We start from the raw sequence: 27,319 nt of genomic DNA, 5'->3' as shown, positions 1-27,319 counted from the left end.
CTGTACAGATGCAGTATATACAGCACATTCCTAGTGTAGACAATAAATGTCTATCATTAAAGTATTAACGTGAGTTGTAACCTTCAATCAGGTGTCCCTACGCCGAAGCCTGTTACACGTACCGCAGCCAAGCAGCAATAGGCCTACACACAACGGTAATGCACATTACGGACCCACCTGTGCTGTTGCAGTCACCCTACATGGGTCATGATGTCATTTATACTCCATGTACTCTAAACCTCATACTGGTTACTCTGTGTCTCTAGGCCGAAGCCTGGTTATGACAAAGAAATGTAATTTAATTGTAGTAAGTTTGGTGAGGGCAATGTGTATATTTTTAAATAATATGAAGCATTTGTTACGTTACTTGTCCCGTTTTAATTTAACTGTAGTGATTGGCGGAGACGTGAACTCACATTTTGATGTGACACATGATCAATTAAGTGTTAGAAAACTAATGAAGTCCATACCTGTGGAGTCTCACCGTGAAGCAGGTGACCCAGGTTCGAATTCCGGTCGGGGCAAGTTACCTGGTTGAGGTTTTTCCGGGATTTCCCCTCAAACTAATATGAGCAAATGCTGGGTAACTATCGGTGCTGGACCCCGGACTCATTTTATCGGCATTATCACCTCCATTTCATTCAGACTCTAAATAATCTAAGATGTTTATACATCGTCGTAAAATAACCCATTAGAAAAGAAGACTAATGAATCTATTAAGACTATTTCGTTTATATGACGCCATTCCATTTTTGACCAATGAAGTTTAATGAAATTTTGAATTCCAACTAATCACAGGTATTTGAATTTTTCCACGTCTTGAAAGGATAAATGTCCCATTTTTTATATTTCCATTTCGTACAATATTCTCGTCACGAGACATAAATCATATACTTTGCCTTTTCGGGATTTAATTCCAAACCTGTCTCTTTCGTTCCTTCAAGTAAAATTTCCGTCTTTTCCCTAGTCGTTTGTGGATTTTCTCCTAACATATTCACGTCATCCGCATAGACAAGAAGCTGATGTAACCCATTCAATTCCAAACCCTGTCTGTTATCCTGAACTTTCCTAATGGCAAATTCTAGAGCGAAGTTAAAAAGTAAAGGTGCATCTCCCGCTTTAGCCCGCAATGAATTGGAAAAGCATCAGACAGACACTGGCCTATGGTTTCTGCTGTACGTTTCACTGAGACACATTTTAATTAATCAAACTAGTTTCTTGGGAATACCAAATTCAATAAGAATATCATATAATACGTCTCTCTTAACAGAGTCATATGCTGTTTTGAAATCTATGAATAACTGATGTACTGTACCCTTATACTCCCATTTTCTCTCCAATATCTGTCGAATACAAAAAATCTTATCAATACCACTTGGTACAGCGTCATTAAATAACCGACCAACAAGGTCAAGCTATGGTTGAAGTTTTATGTGATTTTAATACATTTCCTAAATTTATACTTTAAATTTCGTGAAGTATTTTTGCCGTCCCTCACACAGAGTGAGTATTCATACGTTAAATTAAGAAGTCTATAATATTCCAGTGAAAAAGAATCTGAAAAAATGGCTGGAGAGCAAGCAACCAAGACCAAGCCACGTCGCCTCTTATTTCCACAGGTAAGCCAAATTCACAATATTTTAAAACAATATTGATGTGCCTTTAATTTTTAATTGTGCTGCTCTTATTTCATATTATACAATATTTCTTCCATCATCTCCTGCATTACGATATTTTTAACACTTCGGATGTTTACTCAGGCCAAGATGTGAAGATATCCGTTAATCTAATAATGTCCATTGTTCTTTAGTGAACCCTCCGAATACAGGTCTGAACCTCATAAGTGAAACCTATAAGAGATCACTTATGAGGTATCTAAGCCAGGAGATAATGGGGGTAGGGTGGCAGTTCCTTTCCCCCCTCTATTGCATACATCGCTGACTAGTAACATATTACACTAATCAAACTTTAGAAGTATACAAACAATTGTTCTCCCTCTGACACATATCGTCAACTGAGATGTACTGCCGGATAATAACACCACAGCATGTCAGAGACTGTCAGACATTATCAAGTTTTAGAAATAAACTAAAATTGCGCTTCTTCAATTCGGATTCCCTTCAATTATAAGCCCTTTTCTATGTCACAGTTTTATAATTTTATAGACTATATATTTCACCATCCCCAAATTGATTTTGTCATCATAGCTTTGATTATTAATTAAATTTCGTATTCAATAATTTTATTACGCATAATTATTGTTATATTAATCCTTATCTTATCCCCTAAACCGGCGGTCGTCAGCACAGAGCATGCTGGGACTAGCGTCTCTTACACGCGGATAAGAGACTGAACTATGGTGTACCGTAGCTGCTGGCGGGTATGCTCTATTCCTCTCTGCCTGCTGCACGACGGTGCATTTGATGTTGCTCCGGATACCCTTTACCCATTTCAGCGAGTGTTGACGACCACTGCTCTCAACTATGTGTAAAAATTAACTTATTATGTTCTATTCCAGTGTATAGATCTATTGTTTACTTTCTTGTATTGAATTGCCTCAATTTTGTTATTATTTTGTAACATGATAGTATCTTTCTTGTTTTCACTTTTTGTTTAATTTCACTGTTTATGAATTTTGTGATCTGGTGGAGTGTAAGAGAAGGCCCTACGGTCTTAATTCTGACGATATAAATAGAAATAAATGTAATAAGTCTATATCAGGTTGAACTCATAAAACGGAAGTTGAAAATTCTTAACGCCAACTGTAGATGAAAGTGGAATTACATAAAATAAGTCTTCCATGGTTTTTCTTAATTTCATTTTATTTGCTGAGCAGTTAAAAAAAACTCAGGTTTTCAATGTACAGGGACATCATTTTATTTTTACTTCAATTTTTATTGTACCTGAGTTTTTGAATGTACTTCACTCCCACCCCTTCTACATACAGAACCTAGGCCGCATATAGTAAGCAGTACTGAGTTAGTGAGTATAGTACGTTCCAGAAATATGTTCACGTTTTCCAGTGACAAAATAGCTTTCAATATTGAACCGTATTTTTGCACAGATACTGTCGTCCAATCCCGATTTCCTCCACCTACTTCTGCACGCCCCACTGTAAAGGCTAGTGGCTGGGCGTCTTAGCTCTTTTCTGAAAACATTAATTTCTGTTCGGAATTTGGACGTCTACGTAATATTATACCCATACAATCGTTTAAAATAACTTAAATAAAAGGGCCTCGTTAAGTAATTAACTGTCACGTGATTACCGCCCTTTCTACGACCCTGCGACAAAACGACTTGGACGGACAGAAGTGAAGATTGAATTTACAGTACGTAAGGTATTCTTTTATAGAGTAGGTACAGAATTATTTCAACATGAGTTACTACTGTAGTACGAAGGACGAAACTGGTAATTGGAATTAGATGCAATAGTCTATAGTGCGATAATAAGCACAAAAGAACTGAAGCCTGTATCGAAATGAACGGCCACTATTTTCAAAAACGTGTTAAAATGCCCATATTATGATTATTTTTCAATTTTTACTTCCTTCTCTACATTGTACGCTAATGTGCTGTCGACAGTATAATATACACTGCATAATGAATACATTCGCATGGATAACTCAGTTCGTGAGTAAAAACATTTATTATAAATACAGTGCTGTATTTCGATTAAAACAAAAACCTAATTAAAATTATCAAACTCAAAATTGCGATATTTCCTAGTTTACGTAATTGGATGAACTAATTTTCTTCCCTCCTATACCTAGTAAAGTGATTTGTTTGTATTTTACGCCAGCATCATCGAACTCCAGTCTTGGAAGGAGATAGGAAACGGTGTTTCCGGTTCTCAACCCCAAAGGTATAGCCAGGTTAATATTAAAAATGTTAGTAAAAATAAAATGATGTCCCCGTAGCAACTCCATTCGTTGCTATGTAACAGCTCTGCAAACTGTTTTTACATCTATGTATTTTAAATAAATCTCTAAAAACCATCTGAAAACTTCCCGTGACATAGTACCTAAAGTTTAATGACAACATTATTTATTCACTTTTTTATCTTCTGGCTCCCCTCCTAAAGGCTATGAATTTCTTCCTTTAAACCAAATATTTCAGAGCTAAGGATTGAACATCTTCCGCACCAAGAGCCACATTATTCACTTGAATAATCTTGATTTTTCTGATTAAATCCACGCCGGATTGAAAGCGGTTATAGCAGGCCTGCACAAGGTTTGCGCTCTCCCAGCCGGCTCACAGCTCTGAGCGGAATGCAGATATTAGCTGCTCTCAGTATAGGGTGGACTGGAAGAAAGGGTGATCTCGTACAAAATATACACAAAAGGGAAGTACTAGTACGAGTGTTTATGAAATGAATTCCCGTTCAGTGTTTGCAAAACTATCTTGGACTTATTAATTAATACAGAAATATTTATTTTACAGAAATAATAGAAATTTTATACCTACTTAAATGTACAATATAATTTTCTTATATTTTTATTTATCAGTAGGCCTACATGAAAACGAAGTTTTATGTGTTGGCAGCTGAAAGGAACAGTAGCCTACTTATCGTAATGATCGTTACAGATGTTCGATGCTTGCCTTTATTAAAGTTGCTTATAGAAAACAGTTGCTCACAAATATAAATGTTGAGCCAAACATAGCAATCATTTTCAAAGCCAGCCTGTGTAGTCGTGGGTATTATTGCTAATGTTTAGTCTTGTAAAACTCAACCAGACTAGCAGTGTTATTCAAACGATCTTTAGCCCTTAGGACACATTGAAGATCAATAAGTCTGAGCTGTAAATCGTTAAATGTTATGTTTTATTTATCGACGCTCGCAACTGCCGAGGTTATAGTAGTAGGTTATTTTACGACGCTTTATCAACAGCTTTGGTTATTTAGCGTCTGAATGAGATGAAGGTGATAATGCCGGTGAAATGAGTCCGGGGTCCAGCATCGAAAGTTACCCAGCATTTGCTCATATTGGGTTGAGGGAAAACCAGGTAACTTGCCCACCTGGTTTCGCGGCCAGACGCGCTGACCGTTACTCCACAGGTGTGGACCCGAGGTTATATGAGCACACTTAAATGCAATCGACCTGGCCCGGAATCGAACCCGCAATCTCGGGCACAGAAGACCAGCGCTATACCAACTGCGCCAACCAGGCCCACCTGTAACTTATATGGCATTGTTTCAACTGGTGTTGAAGAAGTTATTATGATAACTTTAAACTTCTTTCCAATTAAGACAAGATTTTTAGTAGATTATTTTACGACGCTTTATCAACAGCTTATGTTATTTAGCACTGAATGAGAAGAAGGTGGTAATGCCGGTGAAATGAGTCCGGGGTCCAACACCGAAAGTTACTCAGCGTTTGCTCATACTGAGTCGAGGGAAAACCCCGGAAAAACCTCAACCAGGTAAACTTGACCCAACTGGGAATCGAACCCGGGCCACCTGGTTTCGCTGCTAGGCGCGCTAACCGTTACTCCACAGATGTGGATCTAAAGACAAGATCTTGGAACCTAGAATTAAATTCATTTTGTATTTCAATTAATATTTGCACATAATTGTTTAACATGGCTTCATCATGAGCAGTTTCTATCGTTCGAAAGTAAGCCAAATTACCTTCCCGAAACTGACTTACGAAAAGTGTAAGCTTACAACTGAAATCCCGTAATTTATTCAACATATCAACACTGAGCTGGCCTTTTCCCTGAAGAGAGATATTAAAATTGTTGAAGATTAATATCTTTAGTATCTTCATGTCTGGACTCGTAATGACGCATTATGTTATGTTTCATTCTACCTTTCAAAATGTCGTGCCAGATAAAGCACTGAGTATTTACTGCAGCAGCTAAGAAAAGTAAGCATTTTCCCATGCAACATTGAAAGAATTTGCCTGATCACTACTTTTCCGTCTTTTAGATTCCTCCATACTGTACTGTAGCAGTAGGTAAGCAACGTGAAACAGTTACTGAGAATACGCACTGCACTCCACTAGATAGCTGAGTGGTCGTTTCCCTCTCCTCTATCTATAGCAGGTCTGTGTCATTCTGACGTATATCGCAGCGCCAGCCACAGTAACGACCGGCGAGTCTTTGATATTTATAAGTTATTGTTTGTCGCTTGTGATTATGATTCTTTTAGTCCCACCGCTCCAATCGTATTCTACAAAAAACGGTTGCCGCCAATGGCAATCCAGGATTGAATTTTGACGTGTACATATCAAGTCCAGGTGGAGTAAGAACCAAGGTTGCCATTTTTAATAACACATGTTCGTTCAGTTTAGTAAAGCATTTCAAGTGGAAGTTATAAGTTGGTGTTAATATTTAAGATGTGGAGGCCGTGGGAAGGCGATGATGAAGTTGAAAGTAATGTAAATGCGTGTGTTCCTTCAACTAGTAGAAGTAAGACAATTATAGGTAGCAAATGTATGGGGACATTGAATAAACAGTCTCAGAAAATAATTTGTAATGTGTATGCCTACGTCAAAAGTAATAAATTGGGCAAGGGACCGATTACAGAGACCGCAAAAGCTGTTGGATTAAGTAGGCAAGCCGTAAGCAGAGTTGTAGAAAGAGGTCCTAAAACACCCAAAAATTGTAAAAATAAAAAACGGAAATTTGAAAAAGTTGGTAACTTCACCTGCGATCTGATTCGTCGAACGGTGTATGATTTTTTTAAAATGGACAGTCGCCGACAGTTAGTGAAATATTAATAGAACTTCAAAAAAAGTGTGAATTCCCTTACAAAGAAACAACACTGAGAGAATTATTGAAAAAGTTAGTATTCAGGTTCCGAGTTCTTAACAAAAGACGCGTGATAATGGAGTCGTCGAGAATAGTAACGTGGAGGTACAAATATTTGAACACACTTCGTTCTAAAAGATCGGCAGGCCATAAAATTATATTTTTGGACGAGACATGGTATGACACACATGATGTCCCCAAAAAAGGTTGGGATGATGGGAGTTGCTCATGTGCCTTCAATGCCCCTGTATCTCGTGGGAAACGAATTATGGTTTTGCACGCAGATAGTAGTGACGGCTGGGTTCCAAATGGTTTGTTCCTTTCAGCTAGAAATATAGGTGACTCCAAAGCAGATTCACATGATGAAATGAATTCTGAAATTTTCGAGGACTGGTTTACAAACAAATTAACGAAAAATCTTCCAACAAGCACTCCGTGTATAATTGTAACGGATAACACTGCTTATCATTCCAGGCTACAGTTTAGGCTACCAAATAGATCCACAAGAAAGGATGATATTATTAGCTTCATGGTACAACACAATCTAGAAGTACCCAATCCACTCCCCACTATATCTGTATTGCTTGAACTCATAAAAGAAGCTAATATCAGTAGAGAGTTTGTCATTGACAAAATTGCAAGAGATTTCGGCCATGAGGTTTTGCGGTTGCCCCCATATCACTGTAATTTAAATGCTATTGAACTTATTTGGGCGCGCTTAAAACATGAAGTTCGAAAACGAAATGTGACTCCATTACGTAGTGACAGTGTATGCAGAACTATACGAGAATGTGTTGAACTAATAAATTCAGAATTGTAGACAAAGTGTGTTAACAGGGCAAGAGAAATAGAACGCCAATATATTGTTCGCTATTCTGAAAACGACAGAGACTCGTTCATTATAAGCGTAGGTGACAGTGACAGTGAAGGAAGCAGTACAGATGAGAGCTAGGATGTCAGGTAATTAATAACTGTAATTTATATATTTATTTAATTAATGTAGTTAGATAGCATGAAAGTATTATTATTATTATTATTATTATTATTATTATTATTATTATTATTATTATTATTATTATTATATAATATTAGTTATAAAGTAGTCGAGTTTCTCGTTTGTACGCCCTGCAGTTTGAAAAAGACGCGACAACATCGCTTTAGAACAGTATGCAATCGACAGGTCTGTTATTGTTGTTAACCTTTTCTTTGATCTGCCGGTCGTTACTCAGGCTCGCGCGGCGATATCTTCCTCTCCGATTCGGCGAGCGGTAAACACAGCTCTCCCTCTCGGAAGGAGCGCGCGCGCTCGTTGAGCGCTGTTTGTGCATTTATGGGTTATAGTCTACACCGTGAAACATGAGAAAGCGTATTAGATAGCTAAATTACTATAATGGATGGATACGATCACTATTTGTTCCGGATGGTACAATAAAGTTTGAATTACAAAAATGACCTCAGTTCCTCAGTGCTCTCGAGAACTTTTTTACTCACATGATGAGAGCACCATATGTCATTCAAAGAGCACCATAGAGCTCGCGAGAACCAGCTTGAGAACGCCTGATCTATACCATTTAGCGGCATCAATAAGTACCATACGTCTCAATGTCATTGCTGCATATCGTTGTCTGGGATTCTGCAAAAAAAAAAAAATAGTTGCCATGGCTTAGTAAGTAACCCCCGTATATAAACAAAGACTGTGTTTTTTCTAGCTGATCGTCGCATTTGTGTGTGCATTGGCCGCAATATCCTGCGGTATGGGTACGGGCCACTCAATGGTGTTAATACCCAGACTTCAGCAGAACGATAGCACCATACCTATCGACGATGAAATCGGATCATGGATAGGTGAGACGTCCAAAACTTAGTTCTATGTGTACAAGTAACAGTTTTTTAAAAGGGTAGGCCTATATCTATAATTCAGACTAAGTGTAGGGTAGTAGTAGTAATAGTATTTATTTATTTAATCTGGTAGAGATAAGGCCATCAGGCCTTCTCTGCCCCTCTACCAGGGGATTACAACTATAATATGAAGAATAAAATTACAATTGAGGGTATATTTTTATAAAACTAACGATACATATTGTGTAACATCTAGGGGTTCTACTGTATATTATACAGAACTAGTGGCTTGTGCAGCAAATGCTGCAAACTAAGTTCATTAGAAGTTCAAACAAAACATTTTCCTGAAATGTAAGAAAAAACGAGCTAAATTGTATTAAACTTTTTTCTTTGAAATATCTCTAAAAGATTAATCGCTCGAAATTAATGACAGGGGGGTTATTCTGTGAGATATTTCAAACAAAAGAGTTATACAATTTTGCTCGTTTTTGGTTTCTTTTCGAGATAAAAATTGTTTCATATGAAACATTTGATAGTGTGTTCTGGGAAAGTCATTGATTTAATTCCCAAAATGCTCAGTCAATTTAAGAGAGCAGTGTATTATGATAGTAAATGATTGAAACAATTTCAGTTTTGTCATTAAAATATGCAGAAGCTTGATCCGAACAAATGTAACATTGAAAAATTCCCTTCCAGAAGGAAATGTAACTTGTTCGGATCAAATTTCTGCACATTTAAATGACAAAACTAAAATTATTTCAATCATTTACTATTATAATACAGTGCTCCCTTAAATAAAATTGACTGAGCATATTGGAAATTAAATCAATGGTTTTTCCAGGACACGTTATGAAATGTTTGATGTAAAACAAATTTTAACTCGAAAAGGAAGCAAAAACGAGCAAAATTGTATTAAAATTTTGTTTGAAATATCTCAAAGAGTAACCCCTTGAAATTAATTACATTACTTACGGTTCACTCTGTATATATATATATATATATAGAGGTATATAGGTGTGCCAAATGATACTTTATAATTATGCATCGGTTGCTGCCGGTATTACACCTATAGATTTAACGAAGGGTTACAGTCACATAGAACAAAAATGAGGATAGGATATTGAAGAGCATGGAAAGTTCTCGGAAGAATGCTAACTCTGCATTAGACATATAAAAAATAAAAAGTTTCTTGAACTTAAACTTGACTATACAAAAAAAAAAAAAAAAAAAAAAAAAAAAAAAAAAAAAAAAAAAAAAAAAAAAAAGCAAATTAATATTGAATAGTAATGGAGTTGAAAGTGATAATATTAACCATTTGAAAACAAATTAGGTTTCATACTTGAATTGTATACAAATATTATTAAGAACTGAAATAATCTATAGGTCATACTTATTTGTAAATAAAAAGCTTTTTATGAAACACATTATTCTTTCAAACTTTCACCCAATAAAAATTTCCCATTTACTGTGAAAGTTAATTACACACATTTTTATTACAGCCAGTATTTATTACATCGGCGTTCCAATAGGAAATGTCATCGGGGGAAGTTTAACTGATATCCTGGGTCGCAGAATGATGTTGCGTCTTTCGCAACTCCCCTGTATCTTGAGTTGGATACTGTTGGCAAGCGCTCAGTCGTACCAGGTGGTCATAGCAACAAGGCTGGTATCAGGCATAGCCAGAGGAATGGTTGTAGACTCGGTAGTGGTAAGAATTCATAATGTCTATGTTGCATCATCATCCTGAAACCCTCATTTCCCACATTGATTTATATGGTCTGAAGTGCTCTTAATAAGAGAAGTTTGTGAGAAATCATAGGCCTATTTATTAGCAAAGTTGATCTTCATGAATCCCCAAACTGTGGAACTAGAACATTTGAAAGTGAAGTCTTTCGGAGCATTAACTAGAGTATATTCTGGCTTTTTGAAATTTCTAAACTGTAACATCGAAAGAATATGAATTGATATGTTTTTGAAAGCTTGTTTTTCATTTCACTTATTGCATTTCGTAGAACTTACATCAGGATTGTCATTTTGAGATGTGGAAATAGTTACAAGTTATAGAAAAATGTAAAGGTGCCTAATTCCTTGAAACCCCTAATCCCGTGATTAAATTTCAATTGACTACCATGGAATTGTGGCCTCTGACTTTTAAGTTTTTGAAATACCTAACAGATGCCAGGAGATGTCTTCTTTACAATTGCATTGGCTACCCGCCTTTCGAATAGAAGCAGTCGACTGCAGAAGCTTTTGTTCAGTGAATGGTGGTTGACCAGTAAGTTTTTCTTTCTCTTGTGACCGCTCCTGAAGAAACATTTTATATTTGAGGTAAAAATTAATATAGCATTATAAAAGTGATATATTACTGTAGATTAAAGTCAGCTGAATCAATGTGTATGATTATTTTAACATTATAAGACAATAACAATGCTATAGGAGCTTTCCCATTTTCGGATTTATTTTCATAGATCTCATTCCTGGCTCACTCGACCAAAGATGCCAACGCTAAATTTTGAAAATTAATGTCTATGAAAGAAAAGAGTTAGTGGAAATAATAATAGAAATAACTTATCAGTTATAATTATAATAAAATAATAGGACATACAGTATATTTAACTTAATTACTGCTGTTTTTAGGAATATAAATAATGAGAAATAACTGTGTTGTAATTCAATTTAATTTTGCATTAAATTTAACTTTCAGTTTATTTTGTTTATAATATATGAATATGTAATATGTATTCCTGTAGTTACACAAGTATTTTTCTATGACATTTGTCACTTAGGCCCTTTTTCTAAGCTGCAATATCTTCCTTAATCTATATTAAAACAATGTACCATGAATTTAATGTGTTTTTCCAAGTACACGTTTGTTTTCTGAGCAGTTAATGAGGCTTATTTTAGTATCACGGAATTAGGAAACTACTATCACGGAATTTGGATCCGTGTCATGGATTTAGGAGACACTGTATAACAATGAAGAGTCATATATTATATACCAAACTTGTGAAACTGTTGACACTGAATGTTGTAAAAACTTTACCTAAAGGTCCAAATAACGTCATTTAGGTGTTATTTGAAAATTTGTATTACAATTTTGGCATAAATATAGACTTTATTAAATGTGCCACGGAATTAGACAATCTTACCCTACAATACATAGCAAATAGATTAATTCAACAAAGTGTAAAAAATTCATCAGTTGAGTACAGAAATTTGACTAATTCTGTTCTGAAACATTTCTCCCAGCCCTTCGTAACTTTAAGAAAATTAGACATAGCATTGAAGACCGTAGTATAATAATATTGACCTTCTTTTTTTTTAACACCTGAGACTAACAGAAGGTATTGATTTGTGTCTTGTATTAAAATTATGAATGTTTTGATTAGTACTAATTGTATGTTGCCTTTAGCAGAAAGCATCATCAAGGAAATAATGTGATTAGAATGTAAAGTCAATATTTCTAAACTTTAAAAAACATTTTTGCATGGTGTGCTTTTATTCACATCTGAAATAATATAAACCTTTATTTTGTAAAGCGTAGGTTCAGATGTGTTACCCTGGAATATTAAACCATAATTTATTCATTATACAGGTTATTTAAAAGTAAGTACATGTTGACTTCTGCCTAACCTTTTTAAGAATTCAGATATACACAAAACAAGAACACACTTATACTCATAAAGATATGGGGTTTATTGGATTCAGTTTAAATTTTGAATGTCCGCCATTTTGTTCTTCAACAAGGAACAATCTTTCTTCTATGTTGTGAACAGTATTTACCAATAGATCGGTGGAATACCTTCAATTTGTTGCGAAATTGCATATTTTAGTTCGTCGGTAGTCGTAGGATTAGTAAAAAACAAATTCGTATTTTAAATAACCCAACAGCTCAAAAATCTGCTTGATTGATATCAGGGGAACGCGCTGGCCAGGTGTTAGGTAAATTACGTTTTGTTCTTAATTTTCGTATGCCGGTTGTTAAACATTTTTGCATTCATAATAACACTGAAAAGGACTAATTCGATCTTGTAAAGTCAAAAGCACTTTAAAACACAGTCACTGATAGCGATTTAAAAATTCAATAAGATATAGATTTATTTTGTCACACTATAAACAAAAACCAGTTACCATGTTAACAAAAACAAATGAGTGTGACATATGAACAAATCCCGTTGTTCGATATATGAGATACCATTTTGGGTATACGTTAATTTTTAAAAAATGTTATATCTATTTCAAAATGTAACTTACTTTTGAATAATCCTATAGAATAAAAGTTTGCAAAGTATGTCATTTTAAGCGGGTTACATTTCCAATATAAGATACGGATATTACTTCATAACGGGCAGAGTTCAATTTAGAAGAAATATTATTATTCTGTGTATATGTGTTTTCCAGTTCAAGTGATTGTCCAACTGTACGAGTAAACTAAAAATCTTTGTGCTTATAGATTCTATGAGATAAGTTCCGTTTAATCTAATTTTGAAAGGAAGCACTAATGCATTCATTTATTTTTTTAATTGGGTTATTTTACGACGCTGTATCAACATCTAGGTTATTTAGCGTCTGGATGAAATGAAGGTGATAATGCCGGTGAAATGAGTCCGGGGTCCAGCACCGAAAGTTACCCAGCATTTGCTCGTATTAGGTTGAGGGAAAACCCCGGGAAAAACCTCAACCAGGTAACTTGCCCCGACTGGGATTCGAACCCGGGCCACCTGGTTTCGCGGCCAGACGCGCTGACCGTTACTCCACAGGTGTGGGCTGCATTAATTTATTAGATCTAACACTGTATTAGAAGTATTTATAAAATATTCAAATTGTTTACTTGAGATGTTTATAACAATTATACAATTTCTTAATAGATTTAATAAAAGACTCTTCACTAATTAAGTTTAAAGTGAAATTATAAAGTTAACTACAAGAATGAGTAACCGTTTAAGTGATCATCCTGCCTCACTTGTCGGAATGAGTGCATACTTCTTTGATCACTCATTTATGGATGAAACCTATGGGGCAACTATGAATATGAAATGAGTTTGAGTGCTCATATAGTATCACTCATTTATAAATGTTCACTATGAATTCGGCCCTTAGTCTCCGTATATGATCCATAAAACTTAATGTCGTCTATAATCCGATATCTTCTTCTGCCCCGAACTCTATTCCCGTTCATCATTCCTTTCAGTGCATCCTTCAACAGATAGTTTCTTCTCAGCCAGTGACGCAACAAAATTCTTTTCCTCTTCCTGATCAGTTTCAGCATTATTCTTTCTTCATCGACTCATTCCATCAAAACTTCACTTCATATTCTATCTGTTCACTTCACACGCTCAATTCTTCTCTATATCCACATTTCAAATGCTTCCAGCAGTTTCTCTTCACTTCGTCTTAATGTCCAGATTTCTGTTCCATATAATGTCACACTCCACGTACTACACTAGTTTACTCCTTAGTTCTTTTTTCCAGAGGTCCACAGAAGATGCTCGTTTTGTTTTTTATTGAAAGCTTCCTTGATCATTGCTATCCTCCTTTTGACTTTCTGGCAGCAGCTCATGTTACAGCTTATAGTAGGCCTACACCCCAAGTTCATTTTGAATGTTCAGTTTAATTGGCAGTTATATTGTATTGTATTTGATTGCCAACATTTACATCCCTGTAATGTGGACCTCACAATTTTTGTATCCGGTGCCACAATTACGTTCATTACAGATATGCCTTTTGTAGACGCTCTTATAATTTCACTTTATATCCCATTTAAATTGATCATTATTCCTATCTTTAAAGACCTAACAACTTCAATTAGATCATTCAAAATTTCCACTTTTACAACTTTGTTCTTGATTTTCAATACACTTATAACGAACACATACTGTTTCTAATAATACTTGTTACTAAAACATACTATCCCATTGTCCAATAAGTTCATTATTGTCTGTTTGTTGTATGCATTTCATTTTTCAGATCTCACTAATTTTCTACATATTATAGTCTACTTACTGGGCGGCCGGGTAGCTCAGTTGGTAGAGCAGCTGGCTACGGACTGGAAGGTCCGGGGTTCGATCCCAGGTGGTGACAGGATTTTTTCTCGTTGCCAAACTTTCAGAACGGCCCCAAGGTTCACTCAGCCTTCTATAAAAATTGAGTACCGGGTCTTTCCCGGGGGTAAAAGGCGGTCAGAGCGTGGTGCCGACCACACCACCTCATTCTAGTGCCGAGGTCATGGAAAGCATGGGGCTCTACCTCCATGCCCCCCAAGTGCCTTCATGTCATGTTACGGGGATACCTTTACCTTTACCTTTTTTATAGTCTACTTACTATCCTAGCTAGCCTCCTCCGCCAGACTCCTCACCTATATTCAATTATCTCTATCGTTTTACTTAACTTCCATATACACTTCACTAATTCATTCAGAATTGCACTTTTATCACTCTGTTCTTTATTTTCAGATCACTTGACTATATCGAACTGTTTCTAATAATATCACTTCCCAAATCACTTGAATTTTTACTCGTGTCATTAAACTTCATTGCCATTGTGGTACTTGAGCCGCTCTTATCTGATTTCTGCACATATGTTTTCTTCTGTATTCTTGATCTCAGCATTCCTTGGTTCTGTCTCGCTTCCTCCGGCGCGATCTGTACTTCAGCTAATTCTCCGCCGTCTACACGTACCTGGTCAACGATCTTGTTTTGATAGTCACTTTCCACCACAATTGCTGATTGAGCAAACTGTCCATCACCTGTCACGTATATTTTGTCCCAGTTCGAATTCCGATCTTTGCTTAACATCTGTTTAGTTGGGCTGGTCGGTATTAATCCATGCCAATGATTTTCTTCAATTTCTCTACTTTCCAGTTGATGCGATAACTGCGGTTGCATCATTTTATTTTTCTCTTGACCATTCTCCTTCCTCACGATTGTCCTTCCATCAGTTTGCCCGTTCGTACCTTGTGACCTCGTATCTTCAGATCTCCTCTGCTCTTTTGCATATTGATGTTCTCGCTTCTCCGTACTTAATCCAAATACTGGATGATCTTCATTTGCCTTACAGAATTCTACGTCATAAAATTTCCCATTGATTTTTAATTTGTCTTCATATAATTTTGCAAAGTGTCCATTCACTCTTGCCGCCTTCATGAAAGGGAGTAGTAGCATCCTTTTACATCTGATCTCGTAGCTCAGGTATTTTTCAACTCTCATTCCCGTTCCTCGCACTCTGTGCAAGTTCCTTAATGTTTTTTCTTTGGTTACTATATTTGAGAATCTTATCACTAAAGATGAGGGATTTGTGCGGTTTGTCGTCAGGTTGCGTATGAATAGACGTTATACAGCTGTATGCCAAGTGCCTGTGTTGACTTCCGACGTAAACAAACCACGCGAAGTGTACAGTCTAAAAATGACAAATGCAACGCTCCGTTAAGGTCTAGCAGATAACAATATACAAATATGAGGAATATGTAGAGACATTAGTATAGTAAGAAGAAGAAACTTGCCTTCATGATTCATCCATAGCTTCAGAGCCATCATAACCGAATTGCACTGCACTACTTACTAATTTTCTTAAATTATCGAATGTCAAACGCTGTCGTCGATCACTCAAACAGTTTTGAACTGTGAAAACCTTCTTTCAACGTCACAGGACATTGACGGTGCATATGTCAAGTATACTATCCTATCGTTTGATGATTTTGCATTATTCAGCATGTTACAAATTGTTAAATAGCTCTTATTTTTCTGTTATTTATTCTTTATTCTCTGTGTGCAAGGTCCTGGAGGTCCTTTCTTGATTTTATCTGACACCTCTTTTATTATTGCTATGCAATCAGATACATAGTCTTTACGGAGAGTTGTCTGATTGGAACGCGCTGCTTGGTATATTTTTCCAAAAATCCTCGAACGGAATATTTGCTTTAATCTTCATCGTACATAAATCCTTAGCAAATTCTGATTTTGCATTTGATACTAATTTTGATCTTGAGGGAATGAGCATCTTTAAGGCGCGTGCAATATTGTCTTTATGTTTTCTGTTGTTACAACGCCTTTCTACGTAATACTTCCTACATAATATTGTAATTTCATACTCACATACTGTACATACAATTGTGTTTGCTTGGATGCGCAACATATCACTGATGTATCTCCGTAACAAAGTATTTAATTTAACATTCTTTGTTTGCTTAGTTTCCGTCATTCTAGGTAACTACTGCTCACTACGTCCGTTCACCACTGCAGTGCACTGGACTATGAAGGCCTGTGTTCGTTCTGTGTTGTTATGATAAGACGGCAAGTAGGCAAATGGATAGCGTGTAGTTGCATTTCTTTTGGTTGCACTGGTCGTAGTCGTTCACCTGTCTGTCCACCTATGCTCCCTGTCGAGTCAACGTGTTTTTCGTGCTGCGCACAAACCCCTCATCTTTACTTATCACAATAGGCCTTTTACATCCTAATCCGATGGCAGTTATATTAATTTTAACTATGTTAAATTTTTACAATCCTATAAAATGGCTACCTAATACTCCTACAGCGAAGCACTATATATATATATATATATATATATATATATATATATATATATATATATATATATATATATATATATATATATATATATTCAGAATTATTAATATCGTTTAGCTATTCTTTCGTACATTTTTGGGTGTGTTATCTCGGAAAACATTGTCTTGATGGTTTTTGCCAAGATTATATACAATAATTTATGTACAGAAGTCACTTTTCTCGACCAGGTCCTTATGGATGAACACTCAGACGTCCACCTGCGTGGAGCACTATACATGCAAGCTATTACCTCCTACGTGGTGGGCATCTTAATCATAACTGGGATAGGCACGGTTCTAGAGTGGCGGACTACTGCAGGTATAGCCGTGATCTTTCCCATCGCCGTGTTGGTGGGAACCTTGGCGGTACCAGAGACTCCGATATGGCTTGTCAGAAAGGGGAAGACACATATTGCAAGTTCCGTGCTGGAGAAAGCATGGGGAAAACACCAAAACGTTGAGGTAAATATTAACAATTTTAGTAAATGATTTTGTCATAAGTGCTATATTCAATTATACAGAGTTTTCAGGAGAAAAGGGTCATAAGTTGAGTTGTTACACTATTTATTTATTTATTTATTTATTCACTCACTCATTTATTTATTTATTTATTCACTCGCTCTCATTTATTTATTTATTCACTCGCTCTCATTTATTTATTTATTCACTCATTTATTTATTTATTCACTCATTTATTTATTTATTCTCTCACTCATTTATTTATTTATTCACTCACTCATTTATTTATTTATCTATTTATTTTTTTTATTTATTCTGGTGTAGTTAAGGCCATCAGGCCTTCTCTTCCACAACACCAGGAATACAAATACAATAATAGAACTATGGGCGTTTCTAAAGGAAAAAAACATATATAAACATAATTATGTCTTACTCTCAACGGTATGGCGAAAACCAATGGATAACACGAGGAACGGTAAAAATGCAGGTGATAGTAAATTAAAAGGTCGTTACCCCTATTTTATGTTTAATTATTTATTTTTGTTTATACAATATGTTTAAAAAAACGCCACAGTCTAACTCGATTCACTATGCAATTCGTGTAACCGCATGCCTTGTTGCTAATTTGAGCTAGTCCGGACAAGCAATTTCTCCAATGTTTCCACTTTTCACATCTAGACTTCGCTAACCCCAGAAATAGTGATCTAATGGTGTAAGATCGGGTGAACTCAGTGGCCAAGAAATGAAACAACCGCGACCGAGCCAACGCCCAGAATAGGTTCCATTCAAGTACTGGGTCACTGGTAGGCTGGAATGTACAGGAGCCTCACCTTGTTGAAAGTACATACCAACCTGTGTTTCTAAAGGAACGTTCTACAATAATTCTGGTAACACACATGTGCACATGCAATTGGCTAGCATGACAAAGGTAAGAGTACAACATAATTTTATTCTGCTTGCATATGCATCAATGTGAGCAATTACGCGGAGAAAGAAAAGGAGACTCATGGCTGTTATTTCCAAATAGCTGTTTCTCTGAAATCATTGAGGGAAAATTTTCCTTTAAAATCATTCATACTATCACCCCTCAACATATGGCACTTTTCTCCTGAATAAACATTTATATTACGATCTTGTAATCATTAATTTTCGTCTTGCAGTATTTTTATATCAACAGAGCTATTATTATGGGTGAAAAACAAGAGTTTATCTTCACACAAGCACTTGCGAGCTTCGTTAAATAAAATGCAATTTAAAATTTCTTCACATATAGATATCTGGCACTATGATTCAATGCATTTTAAATTGGGCGAAGACGAATACATTACATTTATATGATCTATTAAGGAGGTGAAGCAAATCTATACTAATAATAAATCTGTAGCCGAAATTTTTCTGGTAATTTTCGATTTTCCAAAAATAATTGGTCCTAACATATATAATTAACCACCCTGAAACCGAAAATCCCTTTTTTTTAATTTTTGTTTGTATGTCTGTCTGTCTGTCTGTCTGTCTGTCTGTGTGTTTGTTACCTTTTCACGCGATAATGGCTGAACGGATTTCGATGAAAATTGGAATATAAATTAAGTTCGTTGTAACTTAGATTTTAGGCTACATGGCATTCAAAATATGTTACTTAAAAGGGGGGTTATAAGGGGGCCTGAATTAAATAAATCGAAATATCTCGCTTATTATTGATTTTAATGAAAAATGTTACATAACAAAAGTTTCTTTAAAAATAATTTGCGATACGTTTTGTTCCTTGAAAAATTTTGATAGGACTGATATTTAATGAGGTAAATGAGTTTTCAAATTAAAATAACTGTCATCTAAGGCCGTGTAATGAATTAAAAAACAAATGACTTCGTCTATAAGGGGCCTTGGACAGCAACAATCGAAAGCTATGAAAGATAGCCTACAGAGAATGTTTCTGTATTTGTATGAAATAATATCGGAAGCTAAATTAACCGATTTGTATAATTAATTATTATTTCACCATTGGAAAGTGTAGTTTCTCTAGATGGACATAATGCTATAATGTTATTACAGTAACTTCTGATATAATATAATATAATATAATATAATATAATATAATATAATATAATATAATATAATATAATATAATATGTAATATTGCATAATATAATTTAAGTTATTTGAAGGGTTCAGAACCATAGTGGGCCAAGCGCCATTTACTGAATACGTAGAAAACAAGGGTTAAAATTAAGTTATTACCATAATTCAATGGAAACCTATAACAAGTAAAATAAAATATACACATTAAATCTAAATGATGTCAATCTTCATTAAGCTATGGTTGCATGTAATAAAAATTAAGAAACATGTTAAAGGAATTGTCATTGCACCAAATGAGTGTCTGGACCAAAATGATCGCATTTTAATTATTTGGATGCAATTTCAATTAAGTAACATATTAAACAATTTATCCTTCTATCAAACACGAATGTTCCCTGGATCAAATGTCCTATTTTAATTATGTAATTTATTTCTAACGGGTGCAGCGGAGCGCATGGTACGGCTAGTTATTAATAAATATACACTAAATGTTTTATGTCGTACCTATGTCAATAGACGCCTGAAAAACTGCATAACCAAATGCTGGATAGGCCATTGGATTCACAGCGCTAATGAAGTTTTAACAAACGATTTATGCTTTCAATCAATTTATCATAGGTTAGGTCCACCCCTGTGGAGTAACGGTTAGCATGCCTGACCGTAGACCGAGCGGACCCGGGTTCAAATTCTGTTTGGGTCAAGTTACCTGGTTGAGGCTTTTCCGGGGTTTTCTCTCAACCCATTAAGAACAAATGCAACTTTGAGCGTTGGACCTTGGACTCATTTCGCTGGCATTATCACCTTCATGTCATTCAGAAGCTAGCTAGATAACCATAGATGTTGATAAAGGATGTAAAATAAACCACTAAAAATTACAGGTTACAATCTAAATTAATGCAAGTGAGTTTGCAGTGTAAATTGTGTTAATAGAGTTTTAATTCAGTAGTGGCACATTAATCGGCAGTTATTTTGATAGCTTCAAAATCATAACAAAGGATACTTCAATAAAAACAGGAATCTTTTCAAACTTTAAAATATTTATTTGTTATAAACTAGGGCTAGGATTGATATATGGAAATGCATATTCTCATTGGTCATGCAAAAACATAATATTTGATATATATTTGACGTATATGATAAATATTCAAAGTTAATCGTGCATATGTTTGCATATTTTAGGCGTTCATGCACATGATAGACTATTGTGCATACCAGCAACCTACCATCATTGACCTTACATAATTGTCGTATATGATCAACCGAAGCGAGTTTTCTTGATTCTACTCGTACACACACCTAGGGAAGTGAGAGCGATCTCAGCAGGCATTGCGCGAGATAGGCCAGACACAAGGAACGGCGCATGCGCTGGCAATCTAATCATAGATCGATCATAATGGAAACCTTATAGAATAATGTTTCCCATTCTGCCGGATTACAACTAAAATATCATACTCACACTCATACTGTTACAACTCTTGCTTTTATTATTATTACTAGCCGTACCCGTCCGCTCCGCTGCACCCGTTAGAAATAAATATAAAGTAATTACATAATTAAAATAGGACATTTGATCCAGGGAACATTCGTGTTTGATAGAAGGATAAATCGTTTAATATGTTACTTAATTTAAATTGCATCCAAATAATTAAAATGCGATCATTTTGGTCCAGACACTCATTTGGTGCAATGACAATTCCTTTAACATGTTTCTTAATTTTTATTACATGCAACCATAGCTTAATGAAGATTGACATCATTTAGATTTAATGTGTATATTTTATTTTACTCGTTATAGGTTTCCATTGAATTATGGCAATAACTTAATTTTAACCCTTGTTTTCTACGTAAGTAAATGGCGCTTGGCCCACTATGGTTCTGAACCCTTCAAATAACTTAAATTATATTATATAATATTACATATTATATTATATTATATTATATTATATTATATTATATTATATTATATTATATTATATTATATTATATTATATTATATTATATTATATCAGAAGTTACTGTAATAACATTATAGCATTATGTCCATCTAGAGAAACTACACTTTCCAATAGTGAAATAATAATTAATTATACATATCGGTATTCGATATTACTTCATACAAACACAGAAACATTCTCTGTAGGCTATCTTTCATAGCTTTCGATTGTTGCTGTCCAAGGCCCCTTATAGACGAAGTCATTTGTTTTTTAATTCATTACACGGCCTTAGATGACAGTTATTTTAATTTTAAAACTCATTTATCTCATTAAATATCAGTCCTATCAAAATTTTTCAAGGAATAAAACTTATCGCAAATTACTTTTAAAGAAACTTTTGGTATGTAATATTTTCCACGAAAATCAATAATAAGCGAGATATTTCGATTTATTTAATTCAGACACCCTTATAACCCCCCTTTTAAATAATGTACTTTGAATGCGATATAGCATAAAATCTAAGTTACAACGAACTTAATTTATATTCCAATTTTCATCGAAATCCGTTCAGCCATTATTGCGTGAAAAGGTAACAAACACATAGACAGACATACATACAAACAAAAATTAAAAAAAAAGCGATTTTCGGTTTCAGGGTGGTTAATTATATATGTTAGGACCAATTATTTTTGGAAAATCGAATATTACCAGAAAATTTCGGCTACAGATTTATTATTAGTATAGATTATTCTTATTATTATTATTATTATTATTATTATTATTATTATTATTATTATTATTATTATTATTATACAGGGACTCTATTATCTTAGTTGTGTACCTTCTCTCTCGCGGAAAGTTCCTAAATATCGCCTTCTGTAGTTCACATTGTGTTATTTGTCCTTCAAATAATGCTTTCATCTCACAGTATCGTTTAATACATTTCTTTTCTTTTACAGGCAAAACGAGAACTCGAAAGTATAATATCTCGATGTCGGAAAGAAACTATTCTGTTAAAAGTGTTTCTGAGACCTCACGTCATAAAGTCGTTCGTCATAGCTTTCTTACTGATGATGCTACAAAACTGTACTGGCGTTCATATAATCATGATCTATTCGGTGGACATTATTTCCCGCGTTCGTCATGGAAGTCAAGACCTTCTGGATGAGTATGCTGTCACTAATATTTCTGGATTTTTTCGCTTCGCTGTACTGATTTTCTTGGCATGGCTTACCCTCAGAGTTAGAAGACGTATCATTGTCCTAAGTTCTGCCATTGCCAGTGGCATCTGCTTGTTGTCTCTAGGTACTGTGGTCATAATAAACTCAAAAAGCAAAAATATATCAGAACGTGCGGAGTCTTGGATAGTAATATCACTAATATTCTTGTACATTGCTGCTAATACGGGAGGAATATTCGCATTGCCGGCATCACTTGTTGGAGAGCTAATACCTTCCAAAATACGCGGTCTGGCCAGTGGAGTTATATTTGCTGTTAATGAGGTAGCCATGGGAGGCCTGTTGAAGAGTTATCCCCTGATGTTGAAGACAATGGGGGTTCACGGAATGTTCTGGTTGTTTGGTTTCTTCTCCCTCTTGTTTGCCCTCTTCGTGTTCCTATTCGTGCCAGAGACCCATAATCATACACTCGCTCAAGTGGAAGAATACTTCCAAGGACATAACATATTGTGGCAAAACAGACCAAAGGATTTCAGAAAAGAGAAATCACTTCAACAGCAATTGATAACACCTCATAATACACCAGATATGTCACAAAGTAACACCACAGTATATATCAAGCTGAGAGGAAGAGAATTATCAGAAAGCCAGTGTTAAAATTTGTGATTGTGGAATTTGAAATACTTTATTTTAATAATTCTTGGAACACAATATATCCATAGAGTCTCTTATGTGACGATATACACTGCTCCATCGATTGAGTAGAAAATCAATGTTCACCCGGCCCCGGAACAATTTTTCCCTCGAAATTATTCAAATTAACTTTACAGGGAGTTATACCTGAAATCTTGATTTGCATAATACACGTCACTGCACGTAACAGAAAACCACAATTTAAGTCACGCAGAGTTAGTGTGGACTCAGTGTTGGTTGCTTAACGGTTGTCAGCCCACTTTGAGGTCTGTGGATATAGAGGGAAAAATTGGATCGGTGTCGGGTAGAGTTCCCGGGTAGCTCAGTTGGGAGAGCGTTGGTACGTTTAACCAAAGGTCCCGGGTTCGATACCCGGCCCCGGAACAATTTTTCCCTCGAAATTATTCAAATTAACTTTACAGGGAGTTATACCTGAAATCTTGATTTGCATAATACACGTCACTGTACGTAATAGAAAACCACAATTTAAGTCACGCAGAGTTAGTGTGCACTCAATGTTGGTTGCTTAACGGTTATCAGCCCACTTTGAGGTCTGTGGATATAGAGGGAAAAATTGGATCGGTGTCGGGTAGAGTTCCCGGGTAGCTCAGTTGGGAGAGCGTTGGTACGTTTAACCAAAGGTCCCGGGTTCGATACCCGGCCCCGGAACAATTTTTCCCTCGAAATTATTCAAATTAACTTTACAGGGAGTTATACCTGAAATCTTGATTTGCATAATACACGTCACTGTACGTAATAGAAAACCACAATTTAAGTCACGCAGAGTTAGTGTGCACTCAATGTTGGTTGCTTAACGGTTATCAGCCCACTTTGAGGTCTGTGGATATAGAGGGAAAAATTGGATCGGTGTCGGGTAGAGTTCCCGGGTAGCTCAGTTGGGAGAGCGTTGGTACGTTTAACCAAAGGTCCCGGGTTCGATACCCGGCCCCGGAACAATTTTTCCCTCGAAATTATTCAAATTAACTTTACAGGGAGTTATACCTGAAATCTTGATTTGCATAATACACGTCACTGTACGTAATAGAAAACCACAATTTAAGTCACGCAGAGTTAGTGTGCACTCAATGTTGGTTGCTTAACGGTTATCAGCCCACTTTGAGGTCTGTGGATATAGAGGGAAAAATTGGATCGGTGTCGGGTAGAGTTCCCGGGTAGCTCAGTTGGGAGAGCGTTGGTACGTTTAACCAAAGGTCCCGGGTTCGATACCCGGCCCCGGAACAATTTTTCCCTCGAAATTATTCAAATTAACTTTACAGGGAGTTATATCTGAAAGCTTGATTTGCAATGTTCACCTACTTTGATATAACACGAGGAGCAAGTCTCCTGCAATCGGCAAGCATCATCTTTTGGTAGAGCAGTGAGGACTGGAATCAGTGCGCATTCCGTAACGCGAGTCCTAATCCTCATTTCAGTTTGGTTGATAGGCTTTCCCCTCTACTCACACTCTTTACCATCCGTGAAGGGGAAGATGCTGCTGTCTACCTCACTAACGTTCGACTAATTGTCTTTGAACATACAGCGTATTCCGAATCTCACCGGTCCGGTGGCATCAATGACGTCACGTTGCAGCGAAATAAGGAACAAAACTGCTGGAAGGATCGATGGCTGTCATGGCGACTGTATAAGTTATTGTCTGTGCTACGCTAGCAAAATTTTGCGAAATTTTCATACTGCCATCTCGTTGAAAGAAAAGATAGCATAAACAATTTATTTCTTGAACAGGTAGTAATAACTGGTCCGTTGACATGTTCGCTCATAAGCCATTAACATATTGTTTTTACGTTGTGCTCATTACAAACAATACAGCAGAACTAAAGCAGAACGCACCGCCATGACACAACAGTGCACGATGTCATTCGTCTGCTAATTCCCGCCCTATACAAGAACCAATCAGATTCACTGATGGCGGGTGATGGAGACTGCCACCACCTCTGCAAGCTGATGGCACCGGTGCGACACCGGTGCAGCATCAATGACGTCATCGGTGAAATTCGGAACACAGTGATGCCATCGGATTGCTCACCGGTGGGATTCGGAATACGCTCATAGTGAAAATTCTTACTATTGAAAATGTTTACCGGTAATCTATATTTCGAAAATCTATACTAAGCGTTTGTATTTCATTTTATTGTTGTTTATATCAACTGGCACATTAAAAAGCTACTGACAGCAGAAGATAAATGTTTTCTCCGCCGCTAGTTGCTACTCTACAGCATACACAATGGGACAATCTGCACTGTGTGACTACCCACCCCCCCCGACTTCATAATACAAACTAGCATTCCTTAATTTAATTAATTATTAGTTGAAAATATTGTAAAAACGACACTAAAATATACTGAAATATGTAATCGTCAGACATCTGTGTCACTGTATTTTATACCCACATATGTACTTTATTTAATATTTTATTTTCTTGTGTGTACAAGTTGAGGGGTGCAGGTATAAGAGGTAACAGCTACCGGTCTGTTACTGACGGACTCAGAGCAAGTAGAAGGGGAAAGAAATGCCTTCGCATCCTCTCAACTTGTATGAATTGTCGTTTAGGCAGGATGCCTTAGACCACGACGCCATGGCGCGGGACTTAATTTTATATGCATAGGCCTATATATAATATATATCAAAATTACAATGAATGAATATATGAATAAATGAAAATAAACTAATAAATAGTAAGTAAATGAAGAAAGAAAGAAAGAAAGGTAGGAATGAATGAATGAATGAATGAATGAATGAATGAATGAATGAATGAATGAATGAATGAATGAATGAATGAATGAATGAATGAATGAATGAATGAATGAATGAATAAATCAATAATTAGAAGATTAAATAAATAATGAAAAAATAAAAATATATAAATATTACCTTACTCTCCCCATCAACATACGTAAAATTTGCGCCGTTTTCAAGGCGTTGAATAATATTTACTTTTTCAGAAATACTCAGACTTGAAAGTGTTTGTTTGTGATTCGCCTCACCAGTATGCGGAGGCTTAGATTCTCGTCACAACAGACCACGTTCTACTAAATCGGTGTAGCAGTGTACTACAATACTGTAGTCTAGGTTATGAAAGGAGAGGCTAAGACGTTATCGATAATTTTGTGTTACAAATTTTACTTCAATTTCTGAGTATCAACTGCATTAGTTTTTCAACAGAAAATGTTTAAATACTACGTAATTTTGTTGTCTGAATCACAATGCTGAGAAATAAACATATTTCAAGAAAAAGAATGTTTCATGTTAAGCGGGACACGGTATATGTTGATTCAAACTCTGTTCATCCAGTGATGGTAAGAAATGTCCAAGTTCACGCTATCACACATTTTGAAAGCGTTGTAACATCGAGTGACATAAATGCAATACCAATTCCAGGACTTGGGTGGTAATTATTGAAATTACCACTGCATTCTCTGCATTGCTAATGCACGTTTCCACTTTTGACAAGTAAATGAATGTTCTGTGTATCAAAGCAGACATTGTAGATGATTGTAGTAATTTTCGAGTGAAGAAAAGGCGTACTGAATGTGAATAGATTAAGAGTATGAGATTAAACGAATGCGAATTTAAGGAAAGATATGCGTATACAGGATGATTCACGAGGAAAGTTAAAAAATTTAGGATACATCTTAGACCATTTTGAGTGAAAAAGTTCATATGAACATAGGTCCGTTTTCGAACGGTGGCGGAGCTGGATGAATTTTTTTGGTAAAACATCTCGCCCCAATGTGAATCAGACGTTACCATATGCTGCTGATGTGAGATGTGAGACAAGGTCACCGATCGCAATGAATGACGTAACGTTGG

At 35.8% G+C, this 27,319-nt stretch overlaps 1 protein-coding gene across 1 annotated transcript; it reads left to right on the top strand.

Moving 5' to 3' along the window:
• Positions 1-1,555: 1,555 nt before the first annotated feature.
• Positions 1,556-26,264, top strand: LOC138712302 (facilitated trehalose transporter Tret1-like). The gene is made up of 5 exons (XM_069843926.1): positions 1,556-1,619; positions 8,462-8,597; positions 10,091-10,299; positions 17,341-17,613; positions 22,580-26,264. The coding sequence occupies exons 1-5, from the start codon at positions 1,566-1,568 to the stop codon at positions 23,453-23,455; spliced, it is 1,548 nt and encodes a 515-aa protein (XP_069700027.1). The 5' UTR covers positions 1,556-1,565; the 3' UTR covers positions 23,456-26,264.
• Positions 26,265-27,319: the final 1,055 nt, after the last annotated feature.

Source organism: Periplaneta americana, chromosome 13 (genome assembly GCF_040183065.1).
Source record: "Periplaneta americana isolate PAMFEO1 chromosome 13, P.americana_PAMFEO1_priV1, whole genome shotgun sequence".
Classification (NCBI taxonomy): domain Eukaryota; kingdom Metazoa; phylum Arthropoda; class Insecta; order Blattodea; family Blattidae; genus Periplaneta; species Periplaneta americana.
The sequence above is the reverse complement of the archived record's forward strand: the minus strand, read 5'-3'. Positions and strand labels throughout refer to the sequence as shown.

Bases quoted from the DNA above. Each gene is read 5' to 3' on its own strand.
- LOC138712302 (XM_069843926.1), top strand. From the start codon at position 1,566: ATGGCTGGAGAGCAAGCAACCAAGACCAAGCCACGTCGCCTCTTATTT. The intron at 8,598-10,090 runs GTGAGACGTCCA...TTTTTATTACAG, and splicing joins TGAAATCGGATCATGGATAG to CCAGTATTTATTACATCGGC. The intron at 10,300-17,340 runs GTAAGAATTCAT...TTTCTCGACCAG, and splicing joins TGGTTGTAGACTCGGTAGTG to GTCCTTATGGATGAACACTC.